This window comes from Embiotoca jacksoni, unplaced genomic scaffold (genome assembly GCF_022577435.1).
Source record: "Embiotoca jacksoni isolate LCO1_2020_lvr unplaced genomic scaffold, fEmbJac1.0.p SCAF_7, whole genome shotgun sequence".
NCBI lineage: Eukaryota > Metazoa > Chordata > Actinopteri > Embiotocidae > Embiotoca > Embiotoca jacksoni.
The window spans coordinates 9,706,911-9,720,802 of NW_027185425.1; the positions used below are offsets into that span (position 1 = coordinate 9,706,911).

Genomic DNA, 13,892 nt, shown 5'->3' on the forward strand with positions numbered 1-13,892 from the left:
CGGGAGGAGCTGGAGGAAGTTGTGGGGAACAGCAGAGACATCTAGGCTTCTCTGCTTTCGCTGTTGCCACGCCGACTCTAATTGGAGTGTGCGGTTAACAAGATAAAGAAAATCTGACAAAAATATTTCCTGGTTCTCTGGGTCTTCTAAACGTTTCACGGTTATACACCACCAGTGACACTCCTGCTCACAATTGATGGCATTACTGCATGTTGTCTTAATGAGCCTGAAAAGCAAAGTTTTATGGAGTTGAAGTGTATTTTGTTTAGGAACTGGATAGGGATGTGGTTTGGTTTAGTGGGTTAGGGGATTGGAAATAACCCTAAAGTTTAATAATGCTAACCGCTGGTGGATATTGTGCATTAAGAACAGATATTTGGGCTAAAAAAACGTTATTAGTGAACTACATCCTGCATTTGTTTTGTTGACTTGCAAGAGTTATCAGACGCTTGTACACATCGTTAGCGATTTCTTTTTCTTTGCCAGTTCCTGTAGAGTCGGGCAGAGAGGCAGAGCAGACTAAACAGAGAATATGAGTGCAAGGTTTGATAAGGGATTCAGTTGCTGTGAAACTTAATCTGAATATTTTAACAACTCGGAGCTGCTTACAAAATGGAGCTGCCCATTGGAACTCATCACTGGACCTGGACATACCTGCATATCATTATAGATTATGTTGTACCTTACAGCTAAAGCCAAAAGCATCAGAGTTGATTATATCAACACAAACTAAACTAAAGTCTAATGCCACATCATCATCAACATACGTACACTTACACATATCAGAGTTTTTGAAGTGCTTGGCAAGTAACTTGTTCCAATCATCTTGGAGAACTCTTCTGTGGATTTATTTTGTCTCCATCTTCTATCACCTCATGTAATCCCAGACTGACTCCTTAGTACTGCGATCCGGGCTCTGTGGGGACCAAACCATTGGTTGTAGGACTACAGATAGTTCTTCACGACTCTCGCTGTAAATTTGGGGTTGTTCAGGTTAGGATTATGCTGCAGAATGAATTTGGGATCAGATCAGCGACATCCCTGCCATTGGTATCGTGTGATGGATCAGAACCTTAACATCTAAAGTGCCTTGAACGTTTGCACAGCACCAGGTGTTACTAAGTTGAAGAGCATTGCACAAATGTATAACCTGAAACTTGTTTGTGTTTGATATATTTGATGGACAGTGACACTTTGGAAGGACATCAGTTGCCTAGAAATGTACTGCATATCTGTTAAAACAAAGGTTTGCGTCTTTGAGTGTTAACATTTTGTAATTGCTGTATTAAACGAACAAAGTGGCCACATAACTGCAGCGCTGGCGCCATAACCACAAAGCACTCTGATTGCGTAAAACATGAAAGGTTTATAAATTATAGATTGTCTTTGAAGGTAAGTCTGCAGTAGATGAATGTAAGTCAATGTGATGTCCTCTGATGGAATGGAAACATGACTGTGCGTGTGTGAGACCGAGACAGAGAGAAGGGTGACATATCGGCACCTCCACCTCAGAAAGACAATACTATAGTGAACATTTATGGTTGCTCACCCACACATACACATGCCTTTTTTCCCCCGCTATGCTACTAGTGTCCTTAGTGAGTGTACACACACACACACACACACACACACACACACACACACACACACACACACACTCACACACTCACTCACTCACTCACTCACTCACTCACAGACAGACAGGTTTTGGTGTGCTGAATCATTGTGTTTGTAAAAGAGACTAAAGCACATGGAGGACAGAAAGCTTGGGTTACAGATCATCTGATATCCACACACGCACACACACTTACACACACACACACTAACACTCAAGCGTACATGCTGCAAGCTCAGCAAGATTCAGGTGACTTGGCTTTTCAGTGAATGCCTGTTTGAGTGTCAGTTTCATCAAAGCAATACTCTCTTTTTTGCAATGTAGGTCAGTCGCCTCTCTCTCTCCCTCTATGTCTCCCATGCATCTTAAGGCTTCCCTCGCCCTCATACCCCTGCTGTCCTATCTCGCTCACCTTCCTGACTTTCCTGACTCTTCCTCAAATTCCTGTGTCGACCTCCCTCGGTCTCTTCCCTCATTAATTGTTGGTGTAAGTCCTACTGTTTGCTTTTCTTTTTCTTTAAGACACTGAAAGTTTCCCACCATGGATGCTACAAAGGGGGGTTTAAAGAGAGCATGACTCTTTGATTCTACTTCCACTCCTTCGTATTTCTCTCTCTCCTCTACTCTCAACATTTATTTTGTTCTCTCACTGACACTGCAGGAGAAAGTAGAAGAGAAAGGACCCAAGCGTGAAAGTTCAGTCTTTTCCCAAGGGAATATTGTGTTTGTGTGTATTTGTTTCTCTGTTCCTGCTATATTCTAGTCATAGTTTTACAGCCTATTTATATATTTTATAATTTCCCAGATTGTATAACCTGGCGTTAGTGCAAGGGGGCAAACCACTTTTCAGGCAGGTGTTGTTTAGTAGCTGCTGTGCCATTGCTCTCTTCACAGACATGCAGAATGTAACTGCACAATATACAGTGTACCATTATTGTACACCCTGCGTATTATATTTCTCTTAGGGTTCTCAACAACTACTTTCACATGTCAGTGAATTGTCAGCAATGACAGGCCTTGCCATGAAGATAAAAGCTCTCATAGATGGCAGGATGAACAGATCTGTGGCTGGATGCACCGACACTGTCAGTGTTTGATGTGACAGCTGATATGAAATGTCTCTGATCCGAGATCTCTCAGACACATAAGATTCCTCTCATCTCGAAGTTTTAATTTGAGCAAGAGCTTGTTGAATACGAGCTTAATTTTTTCATTTGTATCCATCTACTGTATCGACAGTATCTTGTGACACCGGCCGAACAGTGCAGTGACGGTAGATGGTATGGTAGAGAGACAAGAAGAAAGGTAAGGCCTAAAAGATGCCAAGAGAGAAGAAGGACATTCTTTGAGAGACAGAAGATGAAGAACATAAAAACTATTAGATGGAGGAATGATAATTGAGAATGGCGTTATGTAGTAGGAGAGGTGGGCAGGCTGAGGCAGGAGAGTTAAGTGGAGGTGGAGTGACAGAGAGGAGAAATGGAGGGAGCGGCAGAGAACAGAGCATCTCGGTGCTAAAAGCTTACCGATCAACAGTACCTCTCAACACACCTCTGAGTCATGCCTGCTTGATTGAACAGATGGTGTGTACTTGAGTAAGTGCGTGTGTGTGTGTGTGTGCGTGCGTGTGCTTTCTACCACAAAACAAAGCCTCTGTGTGTGTGTGTCTGTGTGTGTGTGTGCCTGTGTGCGTGCGTGCGTGTGAATATGCATGTGCGTTTACTCCTACACCTGTCTCTGCAGTAGTGTTGTGGTGGCACTGCGACACTTCTTAAATCACAGGAATCTGCTCGAGATGCAAAATATCCCTCGTCCTACAGAACACTCACTCACGCGCACGCACACACACACACACACACACACATTCACATGCACACATAAAGTATATGCACGTAGTGCATGCGATTGGTATTACTCTGCAGGAATTAGCAAATAAGGCCCGGGAAGACTGGGCGGTTTTGACACTGTCACTCTGGTTGAAAGATTAAATCTTTCGTGTCTTGGCAGCTCACAGATCAGATACACTCATCACCAATCCAATGCAATGTTATTGGGTTTAATGCTAACAACAACTGCCGTCTTCTGTTTAGTGATGCTGTCACACCGGCTTCATAAACATGGCTGTGTCCTGCTTTTATATCATTCTGCTGTGACTTCATAATTCCTGCCATCAAGGTAAAGAAATCAAACAAGGAGGCTTCTGTTATCTCAAGATTGTGGAGAAAAGTCTAACTAAACTAAAAAAAATTAAACTAACAAACAGGACTTTTTAATCACAAGACTGATATCAATACTGCCTTTATGCTCAAAATAATGTCATGGTGATAAGTGTCATAACACCATTGTTAGCCGATTTTTCTGACCATCATTGTCATCATTGTGAGATTTGAATGGCTTTTAGAAAGGCCTACTGTACAGTAGGTGGTTCATCAAAGCAAACAACAAGCTTTATTTCACTTATTTTAGATGACTGAAGATCCTCTGAGAGACAATAATTCCTACGTGTTAGTTAATTACAATTTATCATCACTAATTTGGAGGAATTATGTTTTTGGTTTTGTTTGTCCATCCATCCATCCCAGTCGTATCAACATGATATCTAAAGTACGGCTGGAGGGAATTTCTTCAAACACAAACATGGTACAAACGTGCTCAAGGTGGTCAAAAGTCAAGAGTCAAGGTCACTGTGACCTCATGTCCGTCCTCTATTGGGTATTATTGGGAATATGATATCCCTTAATTTCTTAAACGTGGCACAATTTTTTACTTGGACTTCAGAATAAATCGATTTTGGTAGCTAAAGGTCAAACTTTGCGTCCATAACTCACCAAGTCATACGCTAATTATGACAAAATTTCACACAAATGTCTGATGAGATAAAAAGGTGAAAATCAAACGTCAACCTCACTGTGACATCGAAATGTTGTGCATAACTCAGGAACAGAGATTGTGACCATATATTTGTTTTAATTGGTGACGCTAATCTTGAAACTGTGGTGATTGTTTAGATCTTCTGCACTGTCTGAATTTGTAGCTTTTTTGCAGCAACATCCATATTTGAAGCACCGTCTACTGTCAATCAGCTCTATTAGACAAGCATTTGAACATATACAAAGTCTTCACTACATGTTATGAGTCTGGACATACATGTACTGTATGTAAACTGCAACTTGATTGGTTGGCGGAAGCACACACCTGCCAGGCGTTATTTATATCTCGGTTGATATTTTCATTTAGGTTGTGATTTGTTTTTGCAGAAATGCTCAAGTATTTCTCAATTTGTAATTTTGCCATTTTTACACTTAACTGAAACAATGATAATTCTTTGCAAAAAGAAGAAATGAATTGCTGTGCTCAGCAGCTATGTTTAGCAAAGGTTTAAAGTGTGTGGGTCAACTGATACTCTGGCTACTTTCAAGTGTCTTTCAGCTGGACAAACATACACTATGTCTCCATGTATATTCAGTTGTGCACTAGTGAGTGTGTGTTTGCGCGTGAAGTTGTCCTGTGTTTCAAGAAAATAACGTGTCAGCATAATTGAATATGCCCTGGTGTCGGTGTTTGAGTAAGCAAGTGGTGTGTGCCTGATTTTGTGTGTGTGTGTGTGTGTGTGTGTGTGTGTGTGTGTGTGTGTGTGTGTGTGTGTGTGTGTGTGTGTGTGTGTGTGTGTAGGATGGGGGGGTGCATGCATGTGCTTGAAATGCTTGTACATTATTTATGAAATTCACACCAAGCGTTCTATCTTTCGCAGAAGGGGGTCCTCGACGACAGATGGCACACACACACTCACATGTAGTGCAAACATACTCTCACATGTAGTGCAAACATACACTCACACACACTTTGGCAGTTGCTATAAACTTTTGAATAATTATTATATTATCGTTAACCTATTTGAACTCCTTAGATTATTACTTTTAGTGTGCCTCAAGTCTTATTCTGGAATTTCATTGTTAGGTTAGGTTAGGTTAGGTAGTTACTTTATTAATCCCCGAGGGGAAATTTTTTTCGCTACAGCAGCATACAGAAGCAATAAGATAATAATAGAACAATAGAAAAGCAATAAAATAGCAGTATTTTTTTTTTTTTTTTTGCCTTTTTTTTTTGCTATTGTTGTGTGTGCAGAGCCATAAACTAGCATAACCCATGATTGAATTGTGCTCTTAGTTCTTCTGTTCTGTTCTTCTGTTCTGCAAATCTGGCCGCATTTCACCTGTAGAGGGTACTGCAAGGTCTTACTAGATGCAGTGTATCCTTTTGTCAGCTCATAGCCTAATTTATTTTATGTTTGTCACCTTTTTTTTTAAGCTTCTGTCTCGTCCTTCAGAACATTGTCGTTTACTGAGCCTTTTGTTTTGGTCCTGGATCTATTAGTGCAGCTCATCGTTTTTTTTGCTGGCACATAGAGCTCGTCCATGTCTTCCATCTATCCATTATCTATACCCGCTTTATCCTGAACAGGGTCACGGGGGGAGGGGCCTGGAACCTATCTCGGCTCACTTTGGGCGAAGGCGGGGTTCACCCTGGACCGCTCACCAATCCATCACAGCTCCTCTATGTCTTGTTTTTTTCATTCCCATTTCCTCTGGAAGTGTGTTGCTCTCCACTTTTTACTCCATTGAAATTGCACATGATTGCACAAATTTGATTTCAGGTAGTTAATGTTGTTGTTTTGACCAGAAACAGTAATAACAATCTATATATCAGCAAAACTCCTTCTTAGGACTGTAGCTTAGACCAGAGACACCTACTACGCGATGCAGTGTGTTGGGTAACGTGCAGTGTGTAAACTAATTTCATTGTCATTGAAAAACAATCAGCTGATCCCCTGATGTAGTGTTAGAAGTAGAGATTTTAAATGACTGGTCTGTTAATATGGTTGCTGTCTTGGCTAAAATAAACTGCTCACATGCAAACCTATTTGTGTGTATTTTTACATTTGTGTTTGAGATCCACACCTTTTCTAACAGTTTGCCTGTCTCTCTTCCACAGGATCGTGCTGCGTGTGAGCAGGCTTTCTTTTGCAAGGAAATGATTCCGCATGAAGTGCAACGCACTCGGCCCCCCATCGTCCTCTGCGCCAGCAGCAGGTGTGACGTCGTGACACTCTCCCCTACCGCTCTGAGCTCACCCCTCAGCCGCTAAAGATCCCTGGACGGACCAGACCGCCCAACTCCTCCCCTGTAACCACCCCTCCATATCTTCATCTTCATCTTTAATCCTCCCTCACCTGCTTGTTAGGATTTTATTTGTCATCAAGAGAAGACCTGATAATCAACGGCCTCGAGTGAACTGGTTAGAAAGGGAAAAAAGAGACAAGATTGGGAAGGTTAATTTATAGCTAATTAATGTGAAACAAAGGAGAGAGCATCAGCAGTGATAAAAAAAAAAAAAGAGAAAGGAAAGTGAAAAAGAAAGCCAGAGAGCAAGGGAACAAAAAAAGAAAGGAAAAAGTTTAAAAACGTAAGGAAGGATAACGCAAGTAAAGTTGAGGGACGTGAGGCGAAGTCAGCATGAAGTCCAACCAGGAACGCAGTAATGAATGTCTGCCCCCAAAGAAGAGGGAGATCCCCGCGAGCACGTTGCCATCGGAAATTCGCTCACCTACTTTCGCACCTGCCAGTGACAGCCAGCGCTCAGAGAATATGACCTGGCTTGCCAGTGTGGCTGGTGGCAATGAGAGCAGTGTGGGTGCACACCGTAGCTCCAGTCAGTCTGATGGGCCCCAGTATAAATCCCCCTCCTCCATAACAGATTGTTTGTCGTCGTCCTCTTCCCTGAGGCTAGTCTCATCTCTACCTACAGTCTACACATCCCCCCTGTCGCAGTCCACAGTTGGAGGAACTGTCCATTACACCCAACTGCCTCCTAATCTGCAGTTCATAGCTTCACCCTACACTGCCCCATACACAAGTTACATCTCCCCTCAGCTGCTTCCCCCTCCTCCTCCCCCACCCCCCATTTCCTCTTCCTCCTCGTCCTTCTCCTCGTCCTTCTCCTCGTCCTCCTTGGCCGCTCAGAGACCCTCACACACAGAGACAGCCTCTGCTCCTTCGCAGGCCTCCAAACAGGACCAGCAGCGAGTATCCACGAGGTGTACCTCCATGCCTCCTCCCACAGACCCCATCTCTCACCATGTTCAAATGTCAACATCCCCACGGACTGTGCCGTCGCCTCATCACCAAGGAGGCACTCACCTTCCGTCCCAGTCACTGCATCCCCACCATACTTTGGGACATGGCATGTCCCAGGTTGTGGTGCATTACACGGACGGCCCCACCAGGAAAGAGGAAGGTGGCTCCAGACCCAGAGAACTCCACAATGGAGAGCTGGAAAGGGGCAGACGGTTTGGAGCGTCCCCTGAGTCCAGCCTCTCAAAGTCAGGGAGTAAATCACGGGATGCCACCTCCTCTTTGTCTTCCTATGAGGCCCGCCAAATGGTTCTACCATCAGACTACCCTACTCATGATCACTCAGGGCTGAGAACCTCTTTCATGTTAATGCCCAACAGCCATGGGGACCACCAGCTGGTACCACCCAGAGCCAGCCCTGAGAAGCTGACAACGTCTGCCCCCGCACACCTGGAGAAAGGTGGCATCATCCTTGGCAAGCCTGTTAATCGCGCACCGCCCTCGTCCAACACCACCTCCTCTTTCACGTTTCCACCCCCACTCAGTGTAGACAGTCTGAAAGCTGCTGTCAGCACGCTGTCACCCCAGACCGTCATCCAGACCACCCACAATGCTACCGAGCCAATGTCAATGGGGCTCCCTTCCACCAGTATCTACCCTCAGCCCCCCATTATTGGTTACATTGCAGGAGGCAGTGGGAGCAGCTACCACACCAGCCTACAACAACACTTACTCATTCCAGGCACTCAACCGGTCATCATCCCCGTTAGTGGAGGTGGAGTCCCCAACTTGGAACCTGTAACCTCCCACATTACGTCATCTACCCAGTCCGCACCTTTTCCTACGACACTCCCGCACACATACATCGCTGCCACTGCGCCCAAAGGAGAAACTCTGTCACCCCCCAGCGGCTCATACCACCAGGCTGCTTCAGGTGCAGTGGTTCAAGCTCATCTGCATCTCCCCATTGTCCCTGCTCTGCCGGGGATGGTTGCATCCGCCGCTCCTCCGACTTCCTCCGGTACGGTGGCGCCCCCCTCGCTCCCCCCGTATTTCATCAAGGGTTCCATCATCCAGCTGGCTGATGGCGAGCTGAAACGCGTGGAGGACCTGAAGACAGAGGACTTCATCCAGAGTGCCGAGATCAGCAGTGAGCTGAAGATCGACTCGTCCACAGTGGAGCGCATCGAAGGGAGTCACACCTCACCCAACTTTGCTGTGGTTCAGTTCTCCGTCGGTGAGCACCGCACACAGGTGAGAAAGCAGCAGAAGCATTTAGTGAAGATTGTTACCCCACAACACATGAAAACACAATCAGTATGGTAGTTTCTATCATGTCCCACAACTACTGGTGAAATATTGAAATGGTTAACAAATTAGTCAAATGACAAAAATATATCAAATGTTTCTAATCAGTTTTTCATGGAAAAAATTACTATGTATTATATTATTATATTTCAACATTTTGGGAAACATGCTTATTCACTTTCATGCCAAGTGTTACATGAGAGGATCTGTGTCATGTCTTGTAGCAATGAACAGCTGATTAGCTTAGCTTAGCATAAAGACCTCCTGAAGTCTCCTTTGATTGCCCAGAAACCTCACAGAAAGGACATTACTCCATGTATTCACTTCTCCCAGCCAAGTATTCCTGGATGTAACCTCAATAAAACCATGACTCATTTTTCCACTGCATGTTTTGGTATGGTATCAGGCTTTTCTCATGAAAATTCTTTGGTCTCCAGCAAACATTTCTACTGGTACAGTGGCCAAACAACTTTAACTACTCTTCTCTAAAGGCCCGGTATTTGCCTGTATGCTTTACGTGTAATTTCTTTGAGTATAGTCATCTTCATGTATAGGGACTGTTTCAAAGAGGATCGAGTGTTTTCATCTTCAGATATTTCGAAAAAGTCAACAGTATCCATGGAATGCACTTATTTTTACCATGTTGGCGTAGTTACATGCCTTATTTCCAGATAATGTCTCTCACTCTGTCACATTGAACTCTCTTATTGAATCTTTTAAGAGCATAACATATCATGCCACAATTTATCTTTCTCGTTTCTGTCTCTGGTTCTCTCCAAGTTCTTCAAACACACTTGCACACACTCGCATAGACACACATGCACTCTTCTCCCTGTCTTTGAGGGTGTGCGTTAAAGCCAGCTAATCTGTTTCATCTGTCCGTGCTGTGACTCGTCTGCCCACACAGCACATCTCTAACCATCTTTCCCGCCCCCGGCTGCTCTTTGATACCGTACCCCACAAAAGCTGACCATCTTTCAAAGACTTGTTTTTCTCTCTTGTACTCCCTCAGTGGCTCCTCTTACTTTTTTTTTGTTCCCTGTGAGGTGGTATCAGCTTTGCGTGCACACTCAGAAAACTTACTCTGAGAAGTAAAAAATTATATAATACGGGAGGGAAAATATTGCCTGACGTTTGCTTTGAGAGGGTGTGTGATACATCTGACACTGGCGTCCTTTTGACATTGTTCTTTTTAACTCCTCTTCTTATTCAACCTACCCTCCCTTTGGAAACTCGCCTTTTTTATCTTTTTCTCAGTAACTTCCACCCTCTGACTCTCTACAATATTTCAAATCTTTCCTCACTTCATTATTATTTTTTCCCTCACTCCCCCATCACATCCCAAAGCCTCCTCACCTTCTATATGTGTAATTTCTTCATTCTGTCATACATAAAGTACAAATGATTAATGCCCCAATCAGTGTTTTAAGTACAGAACCTAACTCAGAGAAAACAGAATTCGCTGTCTTTGCTAAATATGTTCATCCTCTTGATTTTGGACAACAGGAAATGTTTGTATTTATTTTCTGTTGTACTTATGTCAGCAATATTTAGCTGCATGTCTTACAAAAGACAAGCAGCCAGCTCATCGTACATTAACCTGAATCTGTGTATTAAAAATGTTATGTTTTATTAAAATAGTAATAGTAAAACTAGACTTTCACTCGAGAAACATTCACAAATGAAAAAGACTAATTTTTACAGTATTTTACTGAGAGAATTATATGAACAAACCTTGAAATGACTTTGCAGTAGTTTGCAGGGTTTCAGGTCTAAAGCTGTGGCACTACTCCAAAATGAGCATTGGCTATTAAAGACTGGATGCCTCAGTAATGTTTTTAAAATGGTACAGTAGCACAGTGCTGTCTAACATCATCATAACAGGAAAAAAATGAGAGGAAATAGTGAAGAGGTGACATGCAGGAAAGGTCCATGTTTTTTTACTACAAATATGGCCATTAAATTGTCTGTCATAAACCATTTGGTCAACAAAATGCCCCCCAAATCACTTTTAAGATAAAGACTATTTGAGCCATTGTCTTTTGCTTAAGACCACTACTTACAAGGGTTTTAAATCCTTTAAAACTTTTTTTTCAAAGAGATTTAATGCACTGGCCGTGTGATCATGTTGTCCCTGATTCAAGTCTTGTCTGCTACCTTTGTGACATTCAATTTCCTGCATTTCTTTTTATTATTTTCCCATTTGCGTTCTACAGTCTACATTGTTATTAAGGTTTAAAAGCTCCAAAAGTACATCGAAAATCTTCCCTTAAAAGCATATGCCATTGCACTTTTCATCGAGCTGGGACAGAAGAAAAAGAATGTTTGAAATTAAAACAGAAGAGGTCGAAATCTCCTGGCCTTTAGTGCCTAGTATGGGTCAATCTAAACAATGAATGCTGCATTTCAGGCAAACATGCAGTTTGCTTGCATCTTCCATTACATGTAATTTTTTTTTTATAAGCCAAGTAGGATGGACTTGAAGTCTGTCTTTTAAAACGCCATTTGGCAAGACAAATAAAGTCTTACATAAAGTGTTTAAATTCCCTCTCTCTCCAGGTGAGTGTGGAGGTCCTGTTGGAGTACCCCTTCTTCGTCTTCGGTCAAGGCTGGTCTTCATGCTGCCCGGACCGGACCACCCAGCTTCTGGAGCTGCCTTGTACCAAGCTTTCTGTGGGCGATGTTTGCATTTCACTCACGCTCAAGAACCTGAGGAATGGCTCTTTGAAGAAGACTCAACCTTTGGAGCCAGCCACCTATGCCTCGGTCCCACCCGCCAACCAAGGGCACCTCAAACCCCCCCGAGTTGTCTCAGAAGCTCCCCAGAGCTGCAGTGGAGGAGGCCCCAGGCACCGGGAGCGGGAGAACGGCATCGGCCAGCGAGGGAGCGGTGTTAGTGGGAACGGGAGTGGAGGGGGCTCCAACGTGGAAAACGGGGACCTGATGTTTGGGGAAAGGTCTAAAGGTCAGGTTGCCACCAGCACAGAAGCCGGCTCCAGTAAGGTGTCGGGAGGCAGGAAGCGAAGATGGTCCGCCCCTGAGGGTCGAAAAGTAGAAAAATCAGAGGAGGAGCCACCTTTGATTCTACCCAAACCTTCCTTTATCCCTCACGAGGTGAAAGTCAGCATTGAGGGAAGGTCAAATATTGGCAAGTGAAGGCTAACAGGACTGTTAACAACCCTTGGGATTTTAAAAAAAATATACTTAAAAGGATTCTACAAAAAAAAAAAAAAAAAAAAACATGAATGCCCACATTGATGTTTCATTTGTCTTGGTTTTGTTTTCTGTTTTTTTTTTGTTTTTTTTCTATCTTGAATACTATACTGTAGAGGTAAACTTACTCTACATGGTATCACCTTACATTAAGTCCATGTAGTTTATAACACGTTTTTTATAGATGGATTTAATATCACACGAGAAATCAGTGCCGTTTTTGGTGGTTTTCATGAGATGACTTACAGTGAGGGATTTGTGAAGTGTGCTGAATGTTTGTTGGTGGCTCTGTGGCACACGGGCACGATGCTTGATGGCTCTGCTTGGCTGGCGACACGTTACGCAATATGTAAATTACACAGTTGGCTTCTTGACAATAATTTCATTCCCTGCTAGTGAGGCTAACAAAAACATTTACCCACCACCTCTTTGCCATGCTAGTGGTGAAATATCAGCTGATCCTGAGCTTGAAGGGTTTGTGGGTAAATCATGAAATATTTACTTGCTAAATCAGAGCTGGAGTTGGAAAAATGTAATTCTCCATGTCTTTAAGGTAAATGTATCAATGATATTCACTATGTGCCGGAGCTGAACTAGATGTCATCAGGTAGCGCCAGTGTGCTACACAATAGGGCGAGGGAACAACACTTACTCTGCTCAGTGGAGTCTTTACTTTCACCTTTTCCTTTTAAAATATTTTTCACGAACCCCTCATCTCCTATCTCACCAGATAGTTGTTTTCAATGATTGTCAAAATCCTTAATCCGGGGTCATTTAGTCCAAGAATGAGCCTCGGTGGGTCAACGTTAATGTGTAAATGTGAGATACCCTAACCTAATACATACAAGTGCAAACACACTGAGTTGGTGAATATGTTAAGACAATCCTCGTGTTTTTTTTTTTTTTTTTTTTTTCAATGAATTACTTTATTTTTTTTTTATCCAGGAAAGCTGTATGAGAGGAACAGAGAGAATCTGCATGTCAGCTCCGAGCGGGTCAGGATGTTTTCGAAGCACTTAACACACCTGTCACACTCACCATACAGCCAACAACTTCTTGTTGTCTCTTTATTTACGCAGTACTGTATGTTTTTAGATTTTTATTTTTATTATTTAGACAATGGTAGAAAGTAGCAACAGCACTTTGGAAAAGTGAAGGGGTCATTTGGTAACGTGGGAGCAGATGTGCCATGGAATCACAGAGCGAGGGATGAATGTGACAGGTAATGGAGAAAACTTCAGTTAGCAGATGTTTCGGGGGGGGAGGGGAAATAATGTATGGTGACAAACTGAATTAGAAATGAATGTATGATGGTTTTTTTTTTTTTTACATACAATCAGTTAGCCATACAAAACTTAGCGAAAGTATTGGAATGTGTTTTGTAAGTTTGGCATAAAGATAAAGGAGAAAGAAAGGCTTCGAAATCTCCCAGTGATGTTCAGTGAGACTGAGAGCAACGGTTAGAAGCTCGCGCCACAGAATTGTGAGGTCATCATATATTTGTAATGCATGTGTGCGTGTATAGGATGCTGGTCTATGTCTGTCCGTACACACACATACAGACATAACAACAGTACAGACCATCCCTAAAACTCAATGACCTATAACATGTACTGTATTTATTG

General features: G+C 42.9%; 1 protein-coding gene across 2 annotated transcripts in view; it reads left to right on the plus strand.

Moving 5' to 3' along the window:
• Window positions 1-13,594, plus strand: part of atxn1a (ataxin 1a) — an 89,859-nt gene extending 76,265 nt beyond the window's left edge. For both annotated transcript variants that reach the window (XM_069175703.1, XM_069175704.1), the window contains 2 exons: window positions 6,608-9,000; window positions 11,614-13,594. In XM_069175703.1, coding sequence (XP_069031804.1) covers window positions 7,129-9,000; window positions 11,614-12,210 — 2,469 coding nt within the window. In that variant the 5' untranslated portion in view covers window positions 6,608-7,128 and the 3' untranslated portion in view covers window positions 12,211-13,594. The remainder of the gene's footprint in view (window positions 1-6,607; window positions 9,001-11,613) is intronic.
• The last annotated feature ends 298 nt before the right edge of the window (window positions 13,595-13,892 follow it).